Below are 22,096 nucleotides of genomic sequence, written 5' to 3'. Positions count from 1 at the left end.
GAAAAATATGTTCTTCACCTCCAGATACAAGGGCACTTTCTCCTGGATGCTGTGTCCATTTCTCCAATGTCTCAACTTCCTCAGTCTGAATGTCTCTCTCAAGATTGTCCTCATTACACTGAACATATGCCTAAAGTAGAAAGATAAAATGATCAATATATGGGTGACACAGCTAATAATGACAGCACATTTAAAAAAACGGCAGTCATTTTAAAACTGATGTGTTCAACCTCTTCTGTTTGTAAATTCAGACCTAAGCATACTGTCACAGTGTCACTATTTTGCGCATGCACATTTTACCACACTTCACACAAGAGTGCTAGACCTACTGCAAAAATGCAGAATGTCTTACATGGTGTGTAACCACTAAACACAGCATACTTGGGACAGTGAGCCACAGACACACAGAAAGTCCTTTAGAAAATCTGGAGGAACATGAGACAGTCCTTTTCTAACACAGAAAGGAAATGTCCTGTCTGGTCAAAAGTTTTGATATCATTGCTTTATGGTAATTAAGGCTTAGAGATGAAAACCGTGAGTTTATTACTTTACTGTCCTACCAGCTTTAGTAACTTTCTTTCGTAAGGAAAATTATTTTCCAGAACAAGAATCAGCACTTTCAGGATTTAAATATTACTACGTATTTATTACCCACCTGCTTAGTGTTCATTTTACCAAAATTCCTGATATACATGTCGTACTCATTTACAGGAGGCAAATCCAATAAAGAAAAACTAACTGAGAAGTCCAGATCAATTAGTGGGAGAAGTTCTGAACACCGTTTTCTTTAGAATGAATTACAAGAGAGAAACACAAAAACAGTTAAGACCAAGTATTTGGTATTCCAAAAGAATACAGTACCAGAGATTTAAGAATCCATTGATCTATGCAAATTGAAGCTATACCAAAATTAATTGACAGATAAAAATGTATCAATAGAAGTACGTATAATATTGCTATGAATTCTCATTTAATGTTATGCTGAAATAATTATCATATTTGAAAATGCAATACTAATTGTAAATGGCAAACAGCAAACTTATGTGGTTTATTACTAAACCAAAACTGTCAAAGCCTAGCACGATCATCTTGCCTAAGTATTCAAAAGCTGTTCTGTGATGTAACAGATGAATGTCTCTTTCTTCCTATAGTTATTATGGTGGCTAATTCTCCTAAACTCATTTTATTAACTCACATCACCTATATGTGTACATGCTTTATAAAGATCATCTATAATGTCCTGGGTTTGTTAGACTTATGCAAATGTATTTTGAATGACCTCCATTGGTAACAAACTGCCTGAATTTGTACCTCTTTACATCACTAGGGAAACAAATAACAATAGCAGCAATCCTAAAATATATTTTAAATATATACATGAAATGAATTTATTGCTGATTCATAACCTGTGGACATGAATACTGACCTCTTCCCCAAAAGGTAGGCCTCCAAAACCCATCAGTTACTGGAGTATTGGACTTGATCTAAATTGTATGAAAACAAGTACTCGAGATTAAGGTAGACTATGTATTTTTCCACTTGTATTTTTTATTTTGAGTCAGATTAGCACATTCTATAGTATTTGAGATACCTGAATATCTTTGTCCTATGAAATGCCAAATTTTTCCATCTTCCTAAATTCTCTTGCTGGAATGATAAAAAAATAACTCAACTGCCTTATCCAGCTTCCCTCAAACTTTTACTTTCTGCCTACTTCAATTCTTAATTTTTTCATCTTTGCTCACACATAAAAACTGTATTTCGATTCTTAATTGGAAAACAAGTCTACCTTCATATACTGTATGTTACTCTGACAAGTAAAAACCATTTATGTGATATGACCTATTATAATCAACTACAAAGAGATCCCTACCACTCCGCTTGTATGGATGTGTGGATAACGAAAAGACAGTCAGTCTTTGTCACAATTCACACAACTATCTGTCCACTTTAATATCATACAATGGTTAAGATATTTTAAGAGGTAACTGCTTCGATTACATACAGATGTCTGTTTACAAGTTAATTACATGCTCTTGCTATAGTACAGATTCTTTGACAGCAAGAAAATTTTTGTAGTCTCCCTTTCTCTCTATTTTCTCAATTTTTTAAAATGTATTTAAATATAAATACAACCCAGATACAATTATGGGTCTGTAGCAATTCCATATCTAAACAGTCTTACAGATGCACATTCTAGTTGCAGTTTCTTCTCAGTAAGATAGTCTTTGAAAAGGAGAAAGACATAAAGCACCATAAGCTGGAATTTCTCCTTCAGTGTTTTAGGCTGGATTTTTCTTTATGCATAAGGACAATTTTCACACCTCCTTTTTGTTACTTGATGACATCTATTGCATTTTCTTACCCACATTTTATTTTTACTTCTACTTCCTAATACTCTACCTCTTCACAAACACTGTGAGCACAGATTGCTGAGATCTAATTCGAACTATGAAAGTTGCTTCCTGGTTACAAATCTTAAATGATACATGCAGAGAAATCCTTAAAATAAACTAATAAGCCTCATATTAATACTTACAATTCCAAAGTGTCAGAGTTTATTTATGGGACGCTTTCAGTCTGTTTACTAGTAGCAAAGTATTATCGCAGCACTAAATTCCACAAACCCTCTTCTGTTTCCATGAAAATGCTAGTTATCTTCACAGGCTATATATGTTGTTAGCATGTACACAAAGTTATATATATAGTCATAATCAGTCACAGTACATAATCAGCAGGGCCTGACAAACATTTCAGAAGGCAATTCTTCAGAGATGCCTTCCTGAATTTCCTAATCTGTCTCCACTGTCTAGAGAGGAAGCCTAGACAATGACCTCACGTAAAATCTGGGCATATAAATTTAGGCTAGGTGAATTAGCCTATACAATAAAATCTCCCTTATGTGAAGATTAGCCACTGATGTGCAGTCACAAAGCAGTGGAATCTAGTATTATCAATAAAATTTAATATTCTTGCTTTATGCGTCCAATTGATGTAACAGGAAGTTGGAGATACATACAATGCTTCAGATAAACCTGGAGCTCCTGGCAGGTTCCACAAGGAACAGCCATCAATTTGTTTCTTTAATACAGAGCTGTTTAGATGTCTCAAATCTAGACCAATTTTAGATCGGTAATAACATGTTTTTACACCAACTGGTGCTGTCCCTGAAAGGGAACATGCTATTTTGGCAACACTATGTACCATATAGAGTCTTGATTATTTCAAGAAATTACAGTTCTGCAGAGCCCTCAGAGCAGCTAAAAGGCTTGTTCTTTAGTACTATAAGTCAACATCTAATTAAGTGACTGAAGAATCATACAAAGAAATTACAATCCTGGCAACTTATTCTGTAATAAAATGATACACATAAATTGAAATATAGATAAATTTCTGTTACAAGATGACATGTAGCAAAGCCTAAATTATATTTACTTAAGAACTAATTACTGTTAGCTTACAAAATAGTATTTGACTCTAAAAGCCTCAAGTTTATAAATGTAACATATTTCAAATATAATTAAACAAATTACATCTCACATAGTGAGTTGCCATTTTGTGTTGATTATTTAAAATACACTTACTTCTGCCTACTAACCATACTTCGGCTACTTTGTCGTTGGTTTGCCATTTGAAAATCCATGAATATTCCACGAAAAGAGTTTCTGACCGAAGAGTATTGCCTTTCTGTGATATTATAAACCATTGTTAGTGTTATAATTTGCACTTTACAGTGTATTAAAACGTAAAGCAGTAAGTTTAAAAAGCAACAGATTTATTACGACACAGCTACTCAAAAGTTACTAGTTTGCACACTATATAACATGCTCTAAGCACAGTTATCAGTACAATAAGGTTCTTAACTTCAGTAATGGGTCAGCATTTTTCCCTTATTGTAGTCCTTCACCAATCAATTCAAAATGACTGACTATTGTAATTTTCATTTTAGAAGACTATGATGCAGAAAGTGTCTCTTTCTTTCTCCTGCCATTAGCAGGTCTCTTGTTCCCCTGTGTACAGTAAAATGCTCTATGATCAATTCCAAAAATCATATCAAATTCATAGAGACTACACCATGTGCATGCTACATCTCTAAATAAGAATGCATCACTACAGCTAGTGGAGAACCTCATCAACACAAGCTTAACCGATGCCCTTGAATGAATAAGCAAAACATTGAAAACTGTTGCTTTAAAAGCCACAGTTAATGAAACAACTACAATATAACAACTACAATATCTGATGTCATTTTACTCCCTTTCCTGGCTAGTAGCTAACTGACCTTAATATCCAACTTCCAATCAGGACCAGTGGTGTTTCACTTGCTCAGAGGAAGACTGCATTTTTAGATAATACTTGTAAAACGCTTTTAAACTTCTAAACTTCTAAAAATCATTACCAGAATGATCAACAACCATTTTAAGGGAACGAGATAAAAACTTCATCAAAAAAAAAAAGTGTTGAGTAATTTACAATAAAGCACTAAGTGCTACAATTCAGAATTTTAAAATCTGATTCTATATTAGAATTCCATCCTGTTCATTAGATCTATAGCATTAATGGAATTCTTTTATTGATTCCATATTGTTTATTAGAAAAATAAAAATAATTGCATAAATCTTCTGCAAGAAGAAATTCATATTACAGTATATTGGTGCTGACTTGCAGTGACTACTTAACCAAAAATCTATTGATACTGTAAAGACTTACAGAAACTCCATGCTATTCTTCTGTGCCTGTATTAACTTTGTACGAACTAGAGTAAAAACCTATTTAAGATTCTTTTGCATAATGGTTCTCTACTGTCGTTCACATGAGTGGAGTGCAAAGGGGAACCACAACTGGAGTTATTTAAATAGGTAGATCTGGCACTCACAGGTAGTAGATCAATTGAATACAAGACAACAATTCCACAGTCACATTTCAGAAAAGCCTGCATTTTAAAAGCGATACAGAACTATATATTTAAGTAGTATCTGTATTTCTCTCGCCTTCCCACTCACATCAGTGGCTCCAACTTTGCTTAAAAGAAAAAGACGAATTAATGTCATTGGAAGACCCAAACTGTTCTAGCACTCCTCCAGTTTTCAAAATCCAGACTCTCATATCCTCTTCTTACCCAAAATAAGACACATTAAATGTCAGTCTGTAAATTTTTATACTTCACATTTTAAATGATTAGTAATGCCTCTGAATCATTCTTTAGCAATGTGAAAGTTACAGTACTTCCCCACAAACCTAAGTGACTCATCCAGAGGACCAGACTTCTGCCTTTAGGCAGACTTCTAGAAAAAGTGGCCTGTTTACTCGTAAGTTGTATGTGTTACTTATACCTTTAATAAAAAAGACTGGCATCTATCACATACCCATGATTGGTTCCTTTTTTTCATTTTCAATTTTCTTTGGTTGTGCAGTACAAATTCTATCATTTTCTGCACTAATTGCCCTTTGAATTTCTTCAATTTCCGATGTTCTGGAAAATGGAATCTCTCTCAGGCTTTCTTCTGCATCTCTTTCTTCACCACTTTCGTCTTCATCATCATCAAAATCATCTTCATAATCCTTTAAAAGTAATAGGACTTTCAATAACTAATAAACATGGATTATAGATGTATTTTTCAAGATCTTTTTAAGAAATTATAAAATGCTGTCAAAATAAAAATAAAATTCTCATACAGATGGCTATAAATCTTCTGACTGAAATGCATTTTAAAAATAACTGTTTCATAGAAAGAAAATGGCATGTCTTGATTGTGCAGTAATTTTAAACAAGAGAAGAAAATCCCACAGTGTTGTTCTTCAGTGCCCAAAATAGAATTCCTTTTTTTTTTTTAAAATATCCTAAAGTAGGAACCATATGTTTAGGTGAATTATGTGTTCTTTAAAGAAATAAAGTAACACTGCTCAGTGGCATAAATGCTTCATAGATGTATAAAGTTGTTTGTTTGATAGTTTTAATTCAAGCTGCTCTTCAATGGCAGGCTCAAATTTACTAAACTACCACACTATCCGTTTGCAAGTCCATGCATAAGGCTCACACTTTAATAATTCTCTTAACTAAGACAATTCTTCTCATGCTAAAATAATCACCTAACATAAATGTTACGAACAAGTCTTAAACGTGCTCATTTCTCTCCACTGAATGCTAAAGGGCTACTATAATGAACAACTCAATGGTGGGCATCATTCCTAACACAAGTGGAGACGAATTCTAGTTTCACTGAACAGTGATGTAGCTGGTTCAGCTAGCAATGAAAGTGCATTCAACACACTCTTCTATCTTAACAACTTTAAAGTAAACGAGAGAGAGCTAAAAGAGACCTCAATCAAACAAATTAGTGATGGGACTGCTGTGTGTCAATACTTTTTTCTATGATATTTTTGCAATGAAAAATGATGAGGCTTTTTTTCCTCATGAAATTGATTATTTTCTCCCATTATTAAAAAAAAAAAAAAATCAGCATTTTTCACAGAAAATCATTTAAATAATTGAAATCCAGGACAACAGAAAGAGCATCTTGTGAAGACTTCAACTCAACAGCAAAAGTTGGTTCCCAACTCCTGATGAAAACTAAGTAAATACATAGCAGAGAGTTTCTACACAATATTTTAGTTACTTACTAACTACTGTTAGCCAAGTTAAGGTCACTGTCACCAAAAAAGAATAAGTAAAAAACATGTAACATCCTGTAATTTTTATTTCAGTGAGTAAAGTTAATCGCTATTTTGATACTTGAGAATTACTTCAAAAGGACAATCGCATGCTTTTACTCACTTCAAAATCATCTTCATAATTAGCCGAAAAGTTATCAAATCCTGTGTCTGAATTATAGATGTGTGTATCTTTCATTTCCTAAACAAGAAAAATAAATGAAACTGCTAAATAACCTTAGGGAAAAAAAAAATCTTTATCTGCCAAATCTTAGCATAAAGATAGATGAACAGTTGATCTTCTCAGATATTTCTACATTTTCAAGCAAACGTACAAAAAATTCCGTTTCGAAATATACATAAAAGTGTATTAACAAGTGATAATTACTGACTTAAAATAATAATACACGAAGACAAAACAGAACTCAACCCTATCTTGGGAAGATTAACTGTTTTCCCTGGGAAAGACATAAAAACTGCTGTGTTGCCTATAATTTCAATAGTATACAGTAGTTCTTATGATGGTGTAACACCACCATAAGACTGTTCTACTTTTTTGAGGATTAGACAAAATTATCCCTATACCTAAGTTATACCCAAGGATTCAACCTGTTAATAAAATGGTGCAGATGTTGGAACCAGGAAAACAGAGACATGGCTACAACAGGAAAATAAGATATACATATCAAAATTATACATAAATTTGTTAACTTTGAATCCTCTACTGCATTTACATGGAATAAGATTTATGGTATCCCTGAAATAACTTCAAAGAAATTGCCTTTGTCTACCTTATTGAACTGGATTAAAATAACGCCATTTAATTACCTCAACATGTACCCTAAACAAACATAAAGCTTAAAATGACACACACCAATCTATCCAATCTTTAGTCAGCTTTTACCCTCAATAGCCTCTCCAAAGTCATTGACAAAATTATCCACGTGTAAGGGATTCCAATAGATTTCAAAACGGAAATAAATGTGAGGTTTTATGAAAATTATCCAGCACAACAGCACACCTACTACCTGCTTCTACATTTACAACCAAAGGACAGCAGTTGGTTGTCAAACTCCAAGTTAGGCACACTTTTGATCCTTTCATGACTCTTCATGAGCCAGAGACACCTAGTTTTCACAGAATGTAGTACTTTAAAAAGTATTACGGACATTACATAGCAGTGAACAGCTTCTATGGACACTGTACTTTTCAGAGTCATCAGACTCCTAGGACTAGGACTGCAGTACTTCAGCCTGTCTGGTTGCTGCTTTTTGTCATTTCTCAGACCAATCTTTGGATCAAGAATAAATTATATTAGTCAGGTTGTCCGTCTCGCAAAACTGGCCAAAACCGGGCAAAATTTCCCCAATTTGTTCTGCCTGCGAGGTTGCAGGGACCCAGCAATAACTAATTCAGATAGAACTTTTTTTAAAATCCTTATTCCATTTAGTCAAAGACACATGTAGTGATATACCCATAAAGATGGTTATAGTCTTTATTACCTTACTATAATCATCTCTGAAGATGCCTATAGAGCTGTAATTTTTATTAATAACACATAGATGTTTATAACATTGCAGCTGTAACAGATGTAGTTTTTTACATACTAAAAACCTCCACTTGTTAGCAGTTGTCAAAATCTTACCATCCTCATAAGAACCTTCTACACTCCCACTGGAAATCAGAATCATCCTAACACAGCTAGGTTCCTACTTTAAGGGATATATGGAGAATATACTGTCAATACAAAGCAGGATTAAGGAAGTCATGCTGGAATACCTGGATGACTGTGGCATTTGGAGTAACAAATATATGAAGAAATTCAACAGCATAAAGCGCATACCATGGAATTTGATCTAATTCTCCCTGTTGAGTCAGGTTCTAAGCAGGGATCTCGCCCTCCTAGGTTGTCTCCTATTGCCAATGAAGACAGAGAAGATGATGGAAAAGAAGACTAAATATAAAAGGACTGAACTGCTTATTTCTCTCCACAAAATACAAAGGAAATTTAGATCCTCACCACACACAATTCACACCTAAAGGTGAGCTGAATCTGGGCCTTAAGGATTAGCATCAATGTCAGCTGCTACCTGGAACCTCCGCTATAATAGAGGAAAAGAACAGTTTGAACATAGTAGTTGATCCAGGATGACTGTTGGCCACAGTGGTAAGAGCCGTGCAGGCTAAATCTAAGAATATGTCAGGAAGCTGCTTCTTTCAGGAACAGGTAAGTATTTATGTCATGTACAGTATTACATAAGGCACTGATAAAAATTCACGTTCAGTACTGTGTTCAACTGTGGTCACCCATATTCAAGAAAAATTAATGCAAATTGAAACAGACAAAGAGAAAGCTGCTAGAATGCTGAAAGGAATGAAGAATTTGGCTTGTATAGGTCAGCAAAATCAAGTCAGAGAAGAGACAACCATGCTTTCTATGAGCTCACTAGGGGAAGAAAACCCTAAAAAAGTATTGAGCTAAATGCTAGCACTAAACGAAAAATAATGGAAACATTGGAAATTAGAAGAAAAGAATAACAAAGGTCTTAGAACATCCTTGAAAGAGAAGTATTTCTGGCACGAAAACAGCCAGGTTTTAACAAAGTTAGTATAATTTTGAAAGATACATGGCTGAAAGATATATGAAAGATATATGGCTGCCCATAACATGGCAATATGGAAAAGGATGTCTTCATTAGGTACTACTACTTTTTCCTAGATCAGGACCATAATCCTACAATAGAATTTGGATTTTGGGGGATGGTTACAAATGGTTGAAAATACGACAAAATATTTTAAAACTTTTTATGATAAAGGTAGGCCGTATCTGCACAGACTGGTCCAAATAAACCCAAGTCTATACAGGTTGCACTCCAGACTTGCTGAAAACTTGGTTCTGACTGCACCTGTCCATTTAAACATATAAAAATACTTTCCTCTTTCTTATGGCAACTGTTTTAAGAGACATATATGAATTACATTGCTAGCTGCATTTTACTTGGCTCACACTACATATTATTTGCCTATGTCAGTTGTTTATAGAAAGAAATAATATACTTCAGGTACATATAGATGATTTGTATTACACATCTAAACTCTTCCCACTTACTGAGAATTATTTTTTCAAGCATAGAAGATACTGAAGTATAGTTGAATAGATGGTTGCCTTCAATGCTTAGCAAATTTATATAGAATAAATCAATTTTCTAATGCTGTATCCAGAAAAAGAGGTTAGAAGGTACCTGAAGATCGATATACATAAATCTTATCTTAGAATGTCATTATATTAAAATACATACTGTAAATTTTATTAATGTCAAGAAAAATGTGACATTCTAAGTTCCAAAACCAAACAGTTTTACCTCTTGCTTTGTGTCCTTTTCTTCTTTTTCAATGAGTTTTCCTTTATCTTTCACAGTCCTATTGAAAAACAGAACATCAATTTTACTGGTTAACTCAGAAGAAAACACTAGTTTTGTTCTGGTTTTGTTTTCTGGGGGTTTTTGGTTTGTTTAGGAAAAAATAGGTCTTTTTTCCTGAAAAGAAAAAACTAGTCAAAAATTTCCAATAAACTGAAATATTTCTACAAAAACTTTTATAGATGTCTATTTATGATATGAAATAATGAAACAGCCAAGTGATTAATCAGCTAAGAACTGCAAAACCCTTGTCCAAATTTAATGCCTATAATTGCATCAAAACGGAAGAAAAAGGAGGAAAAAAACTATTAAACCCACACATCTATTAGTTGTATTAATATCTGCAGCAAACTGGAGATCAAGATCAGGTTGGTGTAATGTGCTCTAAAGCTATAAATCACAGACTGACATTCAAACCTGGTCTCTCATTCAGGGTTTGTTTTTATAAGAACAACACAATCAGGGTCAGAGAGCGGGAGAATAATCAACAACCAGCTTAGCTCCTTAACAATCTATTTGATTATTTTATAAGTAGAGTATCTGACTTCAAGAGGAGAATGTTCTGACTTCTTAAATAGAGGATATTCGTATATACTGCTGTTGGGACTGACGAACACAAGAAAAGGCAACAATAAAAATAAAAATTTGTCTGGATCCTCTCATAACAAATCACAATGATTCAATCTTGACAATGCTGAACCAGCATTTTTGGACATCCCAATAAACCGTGCTGCCTTCCTTGCCATTCAGAAACGGCTATGTCCTTTTTCCCAGTTATGCACAAGCAGTGACTTCCCCACAATACCTCATCAGTGACGGCTTCAAAACATAACCTGTATATTTAGCACTGCTTGACACAGTTAAGTGTTGCTGCTGCTAGGAAGCACCCCAACATATGTATTCTGAAATATTTCATTTTTTCTTTTGTACAGGAATAGACTTCCACAATGACAAATCACTACAACTAAAGTGATCTGTCCCATGCTTAAGAAACAGTAGTAATACCTAGCCAACAGTGGTAGTGACTTCACTATCTCCGCCACCAGAAGCCAGCATGCCAGTCTTCTATATAGCTAGGAAACTAAACTATGGTTTAAGAATTATAATTGTGACTGACAACATACCTGGAGAGTTATACTTTAGAAAGTTATATAGGAATTTCACGTGGCTGAAGCATTAAAGAATGCAGAGAAAACTAGAATATATAGACAACTTCTGTAACATTTTACATGTGCTAGTAATAAAACCTAGAAATATAATCCTGAAATTTTACTGATCCTACTGAGGATGACCTGGACCTTTCCTTTTCCAATACAACAGTAAACTTGCTCTACATATCTCACGTTTTAGATACCATCCAGAGTAGGAACTAAGTAGAGATATTCAAACTAAAATAAACAATATAATAGAGTCCTATGTAGTTCATCATGAATCTTACATGTGCCCACATGACTGCATACTGAATTTCCAGGTGGTACAATACAGCATTTCTGTCTCTCAAAGTGTCCAGATTAATATATATAGTTTGCAAGGACTGAAAAATATCTTTTGCTATCCTGGGGTAGCATATAGGCTAAAAAAAAATAAATGGAATACAAATACATACATCTTAATATGAATCCTCTTAGAGGCAGAACACAAGAGATTCTTTTTAAGATTGCTATAGTATTGTACAAAAGGCTACGAAAAAAATTATATTCACCCTAGATATTTGAGATCAAGAATTCATGCTTATTGTTTCGGTGGTGACAGAATTTTAGTAGATCCCATACAGTATATACTTATTCTAAATCTCTGAATTTACCTCACATGCTGATGGCTCATTTCTTCTTGAACCCTCTCCTCTTTTTCTTCTGTGCTGTTCTGTAAAAGAAGTCACAATAGTCATGTGTCAGAAATGCTGGGAGGAAATACATATATGAATCTGTATTAGTAGCAGTGATATTAAACAGTAAGAAAGATTTCTAATTAATTATTTCAATGATACAAACTATTATTTATCAGTCATTGCTCGTAAGAAATTCTGTGTGTGAACTAACATCCCATTAATCTCCTCCTTACAGATATGGTAAGCAAAGAAAATAAACACCCATAAAAGATACGCTAAAAAAAAAAAAAAAAAGCCCTGGGGGTATTGGTCAACAGCCAGCTGAATATGAGCCAGCAGTGTGCCCAGGTGGCCAAGAAGGCCAATGGCATCCTGGCTTGTATCAGGAATAGTGTGGTCAGCAGGACTACATTGCCCCCCTGTACTCGGCACTGGTGAGGCCGCACCTCGAGTACTGTGTTCAGTTTTGGGCCCCTCACTACAAGAAGGACATTGAGGTGCTGGAGCAAGTCCATAGAAGGGCAGCGAAGCTGGTGAAGGGTCTAGAGGGTAAGTCTTATGAGAAGTAGCTGAGGGAGCTGGGGTTGTTTAGCCTGGAGAAAAGGAGGCTGAGGGGAGACCTGATCGCTCTCTACAACTGCCTGAAAGGAGGCTGAAGCGAGGTGGGGATCGGTCTTTTCTCCCAAGTAACCAGTGATAGGACAAGAGGAAATGGCCTCAAGTTGCGCCAGGGGAGGTTTAGGTTGGATATTGGGAAGAATTTCTTTACCAAAGGAGTTGTCCGGCACAGGAAGGGGCTGCTCAGCGAAGTGGCTGAGTCACCATCCCTGGAGGCATTTAAAAGGCGTGTAGACATTGTAGTTAGGGACATGGTTTAGTGGTGGACTTGGCCATGCTAGGTTTACGGTTGGACTCAATGATCTTAAAGGTCCCTTCCAACCTAAATGATTCTATGATTCTATTCTATGATTCTAAGTTTGGCATTTCAGAAAGGAAACAAGAAGGGATCTTGAGTCTTCTCCTTTGCTTAACAAAACCTTATCACGCTTTACCAGAGTAAATTCCAGCTTTTCTACAGGATACCTTCACATTAGTATATTAGTAATAACAGTTAAAAAAATGCTTTGGCCCCAGCATATACTGCTTGTGAGCCCAGAGCACTTTCCTAAATAACCCCTAGGCGTGCGTGAAAAACTGATAGGGACTAAGGACTGACCTCAGTAGGCTGTGGCCAGCCTGTTTCAAAGAATGAGATTTTAACAGTATGGGCAGCAACAATTTACACCAGTTGGACTCAGGGACAGAGAACAGCCTCAGGCACTTTTAAACCCCAGTATAGGGGCTTGACTCTTAAATTCTGTATTATGAAGGTTTGCCTAAGTTTGGAAATGTATTCAATAGGTTAAGACAAAGGTGCTTTTCTCTATCAATGAACATCAGAAAAAGAAACACAACTCTGAGACAGAAGCATCAGCATCAGTGCATATATACTGAAACAGCTACTTGAGTAAATTTCCAAGGAAGTCAAACCTTTAGCAGCTTTGACTGACAGACTTTTGATAGACTCCTAGACTTTTGAATTCCCCTGCAGAAAGTCAGTTACAGGAATCACTTTGGTGGGCCCCTACACTAAAGATGCCTAGTACTTTCACTATTTCTGAACTTTTCTTTGAGAAGCTTGTACATCTTGACTCTTTAGGCAGCAGAAGAAACTACCCTAGACCATCTGAATGGTTCTATGTTCCATAAAACTTATCTGATTTTAAGAGTTACAAATTACTATAGATTTTCTCTCTCATTCTTGTAGACGAGTACTTGTATTATAAAAACCAGTAAAAAAAGTCAAAGTTTTGATTAAGTCTTTAGGATATAACATAATGCTCTGTATTAGAAACATAAAATATATTCTATGGCTTTAGAAGTAGAGGCCAAAAACATAAATATATGGGTTCTATACTCACATGCCTACTTGTGAGTTAGATATCCATGCTCCCTTTATAGGCAACACTGAAAATAGCTTCTACTAAAATCATACTTTTTTTTCTATAAAGGCAGCCAATATATTTTAATGGACCTCCACCCCAATCTCATCTCCACTCCAAAGTGTTAGTAAATATTTCAAAAGTCATAGCAATAAAGAATTTTATGAATAAAAGACGTTTCTAACATACAGGCAAGTTTCTAGTTTAAATTTCATGGAAGGAATCAGCTCTGGGTTAGGATACGTAAAAGAAAATGTAGTATTTTAATCTACCACTTTAGGCTCAAATTTCAGAAAACATTGACCGACAATCCTAGTATTTCTACTATTCATTTTAACAATTATGATATATCAACAATTAAAGTAAGTTATAAGGCAATGTTTTAAAGGCTTAACAAAACTAACCCTCAGATCATGCTTCTTTCTTTCATTTTCTCTACTTTTTACTCTCTCATTAGCTTCTGCTGGTTGCCTTTCTCTGTCTCCATGGGAAGATCCCTCTTTAGATCTCCTTGCTTTATGTTTTTCTTCCTCTTCCTTCTCATAATGTTTATGACCTCTCTCTTTTGAAAGCCTCTCTTTTCCTGGCCTAACTGAGTGTTCTTTTTTTTCTGTGTGTCTTCTTTCTCTCTCTTTATCCAACTCTTGATCTTTCTGTAACTTGTGTACACGTTCACCTTCTTCAACTTTGTAGGTTAAAACTTTGTCAATGCTCTTTTTGGTATCATTATCCTGGAAAAAGAAAAATAACATTAAAGAGTTAAAACAGTCTTGGAGGACTTTCTGTCTTCACAAATTTACCCAATTTTGGCCATTAGAATCACGGATTTGTAAGTACCTAATCTCTTTCTGCCACATGGATCTTCCAGTCATTATTTTTTTTCATCTCCTACAATGGCAAGTTTCAAATTATCATATCACTTGAGATTCTGATATTTCCTCTGGGACATCGCATACTTTGCTACAGAAAATTCTTTGGATTATGTGTTCTTCGCACAAAAATCTAATTCTTTGTTTACTAGGTGGTCTAACATAAAATAGGATGTATACTTACCAATATCCTTGTAATCAAGGCATAAATAGCAGATGGAAAATTTTGATGTAGCTGTACAAAAAGAAAGCACTGTTTGCTACGCAAATTTGATTTTACTTTTACTTTAAAAAAAGAATTAAGTATGTCCTTAAATAAAATGGCTCAGATATATTTTGTTGGTGTGTGTTTTGTACACTTGTGAGGACCTTACTATCTGTGCATCTCTTGGATTTCTTGGGAACTGGAGTCTGATCCAGTTTCTTCACTATTCTACAATTTTATCTTATTCCATTATGAAACACTTCATTCCTTTCCCTTCTTTTACCTTCTTTTCTGTATGTCTTCTTTCTTGCTCTTCACTTCTTGTTTTCTGCTTTTCTAGAAAATATATGTATAAATTAATGAACAAATTTTATTATGCTCAAACTCTGTACATAATTAACTCTAGTACACAGAAAATAGTATTTCAGTGATGTGGGTGTTCTAAAACATAAGAACTTTCTAAAAAGAACTTAATATTCTGTTGAAATTCTCTCTCCAAAGCTAGTTAGTCCTTTTTTTTTTTTCCTAATGAATCCCTCTGTTCTCAATTGTCTTGTGTGATGGTAAGAGTAATGACACATGCCACTAACTTCAGCAGTCACTCTGCAACTTGGGGATTCAAATGTATCACTCAGTAGAGAATGTCTAGGCAGGAAAGTACTTACTCTCTTCAAGTCAACTGACCAACAAAACCAGTGACATTCACCCTCTCTTCAGAGGAAGGGAAATGAGCATCAAAAATTTTAAAAGCACCAAAATAAAACTAGGTTACCACAAGATTCCGTAAAGATACACATTTCAGTAGGTACTCACAGCTGCCTGTCTTTATCCTCCGTACAGATGGGGTATGATTTCAGAGTATTTCTATCTAAATATCAAGTATTTCAAAGTACAACAGCGACCCAAAGCAACTTACCCAAATGATGCCTGCTTTCTCTTCTTCTGTGATGTTCTTTATCTCTTCCTTCAAATGATTTCAGATTATTTTGTGTATCTATTATCTCATGTCTTTTACGCTTTTTGTCTCGTTCTCTATCGCTTTCCCTGTCTCTATCTCTTGGTACACTGTATCTTTCGTTCTCCAAACTCGACTCTTGAAGCTTATCTTTGTATCTCTCTCGGTCTCCTCTCTGGTGCTCTTTTCCCCTTTCTCTCTCTCTCATTTTATCCCTGTCTCTTTCACTAGATTTAAATCTCTCTCTCTCTCTTGTTCTCTCCTTGCTCTTCCCTCTGTCTTTGCGTTCATGTTCGTGAATGTCTGTGTTATGAACAGACTTCTCTTTTTGCAGTTTCTTTTCTCTGTGCTTTTGGTCTTCATTTTGACTACCTGGTTGTGATGTCTGAAATGAAAAAAAAAAATCTATTATTATAATTCAGCAATCTATTTTGATACAGTATATTCATGTGAAAAAAAAAAAAAATCAGTGGATTGTTAACTGTGAATTTAATTTCCCAAACCTTAAAATGCCGATATATTTCTCGGCTTACTTTGTAAAATTACTAACATTATGTCTGTACTTACTGTAAAAAGAACTAATAAATGAAATAAATAATAAGGTGCATTTTCCATGTATTTCAAAAGAATTTGGTAAAAAAAGAAAGTTTACCATGGAATTGTGCATTCTGTTTAGAGCTAGGTTGAAAAATTAACTAAACATGTTAAACCTGTTAGCTCATTGAGACAGAAAGTGTGGCATCTTGTAAAATATGTTACAGATATAAACAATAATAATAGATAACTAGGGATCCTGCAGCTGCCTTTAGAATACAAGATTAGGTTTTATTTGAACAGAAAGCAGCAGATGAAAACTGTTAAAGAAAGTTTTTGGCCTATATCCCTTAAGGATGGGAATATTCTATTTTTCTAAAGTCATAAGAGATCATATTTTAATCTTCCTGAAGCAAGCAGCACAACTCCCACTGATTTTGCTACATCCATGATTTTAGCTGTTTACTTAACGCAGAACAAACAGAACTCGCTTTGATTAGAATCAATAAGTGAATTAAACTTTATCCATCTGTTCCACAGAAATGAAAGTCCAACCACTTCAACTCAAATTTGTTTGCTTTAGCCCACATGCAAGTAGCGGAAATGTTACTGAATGTTTAAAAAATACAAAGTACTTATACTGACACTGAAATAATGGGGAGTTTTGAAATTTAATTGATAGAAAGCTAGGCAATAGATGAACAACTAGGATGCTTTCATTTATCAAAAGACTAATGAAGAACTGCACAAGAGATAGAAAAGAAGATACATATTGGAAAACAGCTTTTAAAAAAATATAGCAAAAAACTAATATGAATATTGATGGTGTAACTGACTGGAGCCTGAATGCCTATTTGACCAGTGGATAAACTAATTAAGCAGTTTAAAAGCGCATGACAAAAATGATAGATGATGATAACAAATACAATACATGATATACATGTAGGAAAGTGAATATATATAGTATATATAAAGCAGAGCTGTAACTTGGATTTGAGTGGCCAGCAAATCAGACCCCATTGTGTGCTGTGTGATTACCATAACAATGGTATTTTTTCCATTTATCTAATTAAGAAATCTGTAGAGTAATCTTATATGACTTGTGTAGCTAGAAACAGTTGAGTGGGCGAGCCTCTGGACACACTTGGACTACACAGATTCCAGAACAGTCAGCTGTGGCAAGGAAGTTAGCAGCTACACACTAAAGATCTGTACATTTGTATTCAATGATGCAGATTTAAAGTGCCTGGCATACCAAAAAGCCTTAAAGAGCTATTATAGATCCCACAAGGCAGAGTGGCTAGTAGAACAAGCAGTCAACTCTCTATGTTGAAACTATCAATAAATTCCACTGCTGTAAGGTAACAACATCAAAACTAGTAGAAATAAAATAAAATTACCCTAAGATGTTTCCTAAGTTCTTCTGATTTCCAAGTATCTTCTTTGGTTCTTCTCTGGAACAGAAAGGACAGCAAAAGACTGAGTACTCAATTTGCAGAGAGAAGTAAATCATTCAACAATGAATAGTTTTCCAAAGGAAAAGCGCAAAATATCTATGGCAAGTACCACTGAATTTTGTAATGTAAACATTAATCTGATTTAGCCCTAATGTGTATACTTACAGCGTATCTGGTCTCACTGGACCTGGAAGAGGCCTGAAGCTCAGACTTCTGGGTTATCCAGCTCTGTACACACATGGTAACCAATCTTGAGGTCAGTGCCTACGGTGGGTAACAGTGCAGCCCTTCAAGGAAGACTTAAAATTGGTCTCCCAATGATAGACCAGATGGGTACACAGTCAGGCCACTTATGGAAAGTAATCAATGTATCAGTGTCATTACGTTCAAAGTCCTGCTCTATTAGATCTAACTTCAAAGTTCTGGTCAGGGACTTACTTAGGTGAGGTTTTAATACCTCTGAGGTTGGAGTTTTTCTGGGCAACCTGATTCTGGGGTTTGACCACTCTCAATTTAAAATGTTTTCCTTATACCGAGTCATAATTTCCCTTCCTGATAGTTAGGGCCACTACCTCCTGTCCTCTCACTGTCCTTTCATCTCAGAGAAGAATTTGGTTCCATCTTTTTCACAGATCCTCTTTAGATACATGAATACAGCAGTTAGATCCCCTCTTAGTTTTCTTTTCTCTAGCCTGAACAGCTCCTTAGGCTCCTTCCCACAAACATCAGGGCTCCAGCCCCATAGCCATCTCAGTGCTTCACTCTAGAATCTTTTTAGTACTGGAGGCCTTAAAACCAGACATAGTACTGCAGACAGGGCCTCACAAATGCTGAGTAGAGAATAGTCTTTCCTACACCTGCTAGCTATGGTCTTCATGATACACACAACCATTATGCAGTTAACCATAACCACTTGAAGAGCAACCTGATGACTTACATTCAAGTTTCCGTCCACCAGGACACTCAGATCCTTCTCCTGCAGACCCACCCACAAAACTCATTCACATGGCAAACAGTAAACACAGTATTTTCCCCTTAGCCATATCAGTTGAGTCACCACAAACTCTGCCATAAGAACATTTCAGGGGATAAATAACATGGGTAAGCAGTGAATCCAAAAATACCATGACAAATGTAATTTTTTTTTTCCATCAGTAGAGATCTGACATAGCCACAACACACTAAAAGTTAAAAATAGTTAGATTACTGTGTATTTCAAGTAAACCAAAGAAGTTTCCAATTTAGTAATTCCATGCATCTCAAAAATTGCTAGCACTATTTTTCAATCAACTGTCACTTAGTATTTTAAAATGATTCAGACTACGTAAGTTGACTGCCATATGAAATATTTCTATGTAGCACTGAAAAAAAAAAAGTAAAAAGATAATGAAAATAATCAGAGTATACGTGGAGGTTGCTTCACTAGCCTTCTCCAAACAGGTCATATTTCTTCTGTCCTCATTTGCAGAGTTGCTGCCCTTAACTGCTGGCTGCTGCTAAATAGATTAAACTAAAAAAATCATATTGTTTGAGATCACTAAAGCAAATAATGAATTTTAACCTATTGAATATTTTAATCAATGAATAGTTCATTGAAGGATTATGATTATATTCAAAGTGACATGACCAGGCTACACTTCACTCTCAAATTTAGACTTGGTAAAAGTTACTAAAGATTAACAAAATAATTGCTGACAAATATTTGAATGATAAGCTGCACTGGTGGAGGGAAATAAATATATGGTCCCCCCTTTTTTTTTTTTCTAATTCATTATATGGAAGCAGCATTTTAGCAGTATATTTTAATTTTTCGATTATTCCACAGGAAAAAATCCTTGTCTTTTCACACTTAGATTTCATAGAATATTGTAGTGGAGTGGTAAACTTCATCTAAAGTCAATCAGAAGTACCAAGAAGGCAGCCTTTGTAATAAAAAGAAAGTGCATTTTAAGTTTTATTTTCTTCTGATCCTTAAAAAAGGCAAAAAAGTACAAATATTTACTACTGCTGAAAGTCAGATAAGAAAGTAAAACCAAAGATGACCATTTTCTTGAGTGAAGCTTTAACAAAGCCTAAGAAACTCAACAGAACTTGTGTGAGGGTAAGCTGGAAGGAAGGATATGGATGGGAAGAGAACAGAATGCTGTATTACAGTCTCAAATAGTAATCTATTTAAAATCCCTAATATATGGTTATGTTTTGGGTTTAGACAGTATTTAGGTACGTCTCAGCGAACAAAGAAAGAATGCTAATGATGTTAATAGCCTAAAACCAGCATAACCAATAGATAATATCAGATAAGGTAGTTCGAGATTTATTTCAAAGCTGATGCAAAAAGCATGCAGCAAACATTTAAAGGTGATTTTCTGGTGCCCAAAAAGGTGCATCTGTCAGTTTTCCGGAGCCTGCAGTTTTCACCTCCCCACCACCACTAGAATCTGTTGCTTTTATATATGACGATTTTCCACTTAATTCTCTGCTTTTGCAGGAGACAAACAAACAAATAGAAAAAGAGAGATCTTTTATAAAGCTTAAAGAAACTTAATACTTTTGAGATCACTGTCTCTCTGAAAGTAAAAGAATCACTGTAGACACAAAAAGAAATGTTTAAAACAAACTTTAAAAGGATTTATTGAAGTTTCTCACTTGTCTGCTAATGTACAAGTCCTTACACACTCACTTAAATCCAGATTAAGATTAGTTATTTAAACCACACTGAGGCTTAACTTAATTCATCCACCTGAGAGCACAGGTTTACTAAACTCAAAAAGTGCCATGAAAATTTTTAACATTTAAGAATCTGTCCTTTAAACTAAACAATAAGTATGTTGCCTTATGAAGTTAGCGGAACAAGAGACCTTGGTACTTTAGACAAACTCTTCAAGAGAGAGGAAGAGGGGTTTCTTTACTCACAACCTAGAAAGACTGGAGGTTTTCAGAACTTCATGTTAAGTTTTTAACCAAGTTAAGAACTCAGTTAACTATGAGTCTAAAGAAAAAGAAAATCAGTAAGAGAAATTTCTGTAGTTTTTAAGCCAGAGAAAAGTACTTTATTTTTTCAATATAAATATTTATCTTTCTTATTTCCAATATGGGCTGCCTATTTGAAAGCCCTCAAATAGGTAAGCAGCACGAGCGGTAGACTTGATTTGATATAATAGAAACAGGAACAGGAGGCTTTCTCATACAGTGTGGCTGTTAGTACGACTGCCTCTGAGGTCTTTGGCAGCCTCATAACACCACACCTAAAAATTTTAGATCAAAGTTTAACTTCCCATCACAATTCACTAACTCATCTCTTTTCACTAAAGAGGTTATTGATGTACCACAGTTACTGAAATGATATCTGAATGAAAGTTGTTAGAATGGTCCTAACATACTATTCATATACCCTGCCCAGTCACTCTATTTCATACTCCATTTTCTATTCAGCACGACCACAAATTAATTAGCTGTAAAATCCATATTCACAAAACAGTAATAAAAATGACTTGATACTTCTGCTTTTTCAAGTGAATATGTAACACAATAATTGATGTTAGCATGTCCATGCGGTTTTGTTTCCTTTATTTTGGAGCTCTACAAATTTTTCATAATTTAACACTATCATGCAGAAGTTATGTGGGTTCCTAAAGAACTAAACCCCAACAATTAGCAGTTACAGGAATATCAATTATTAAATATACTTTATCTACAATCTGAAACGTTAACAGCTTTGGCTATTTTCATAAACCACCTATACTCTTCTGCAGAAAGATCTGTGGCTGATACAGCCTCATCCTTCTGCTAGAGCAATAAGGACTTTCCCACTACCGCTACTTGGGTCAGAGTTTCATCAGCGCGCTGACAAAGCAAGAAGACTTGAATGGTCCAAGGCATGCCATGGGGGTTCTGAGGGACAGCAGAAGAAACACTAGGGCTGTTTTCTGCCTTTGTCCCCACAGATGCCCTGGGCTTATTCAACGCCAAGGTACACGGATGACGGTAGCGAGCCGCGGCCGGGTGGGGGATGGCTTTGGCAAGCGTCAAGGCACCTCAGGCATAAAGGGCTGCGAGCAGGGGGAGGCCGAGCATAAGAACAAGCCGGGCGGAGCGGCGGCCGTGCCCCGCTGCCACCGCCCTCGGTGACTCCTCAGGGCCCTCCTGGAGCGGGGAGAAAGGGGCGAGGCGGGGCGGTCCCTGGCGCGGTGTCTGTA

General features: G+C 35.4%; 1 protein-coding gene across 1 annotated transcript in view; it reads right to left on the bottom strand.

Moving 5' to 3' along the window:
- The window catches only part of WDR60 (WD repeat domain 60), a 30,996-nt gene extending 12,856 nt beyond the window's left edge, over positions 1–18,140 (bottom strand). Inside the window, exons 1-12 of the mRNA XM_009696751.1 lie at positions 18,066–18,140; positions 15,871–16,294; positions 14,934–15,034; positions 14,285–14,611; positions 11,875–11,933; positions 10,014–10,071; positions 7,817–7,942; positions 6,776–6,853; positions 5,367–5,562; positions 3,585–3,687; positions 656–785; positions 19–130 (exon numbers count right to left, since the gene is read on the bottom strand). Coding sequence (XP_009695053.1) covers positions 19–130; positions 656–785; positions 3,585–3,687; positions 5,367–5,562; positions 6,776–6,853; positions 7,817–7,942; positions 10,014–10,071; positions 11,875–11,933; positions 14,285–14,611; positions 14,934–15,034; positions 15,871–16,294; positions 18,066–18,140 — 1,789 coding nt within the window. The remainder of the gene's footprint in view (positions 1–18; positions 131–655; positions 786–3,584; positions 3,688–5,366; positions 5,563–6,775; positions 6,854–7,816; positions 7,943–10,013; positions 10,072–11,874; positions 11,934–14,284; positions 14,612–14,933; positions 15,035–15,870; positions 16,295–18,065) is intronic.
- Between the last annotated feature and the right edge of the window lie 3,956 nt (positions 18,141–22,096).

The sequence above is a fragment of the Cariama cristata genome, unplaced genomic scaffold (genome assembly GCF_000690535.1).
Source record: "Cariama cristata isolate BGI_N322 unplaced genomic scaffold, ASM69053v1 scaffold43, whole genome shotgun sequence".
In the NCBI taxonomy this organism is placed as follows: domain Eukaryota; kingdom Metazoa; phylum Chordata; class Aves; order Cariamiformes; family Cariamidae; genus Cariama; species Cariama cristata.
Note: the sequence above shows the minus strand (reverse complement) of the source record. Positions and strands in the feature narration are given on the sequence as shown.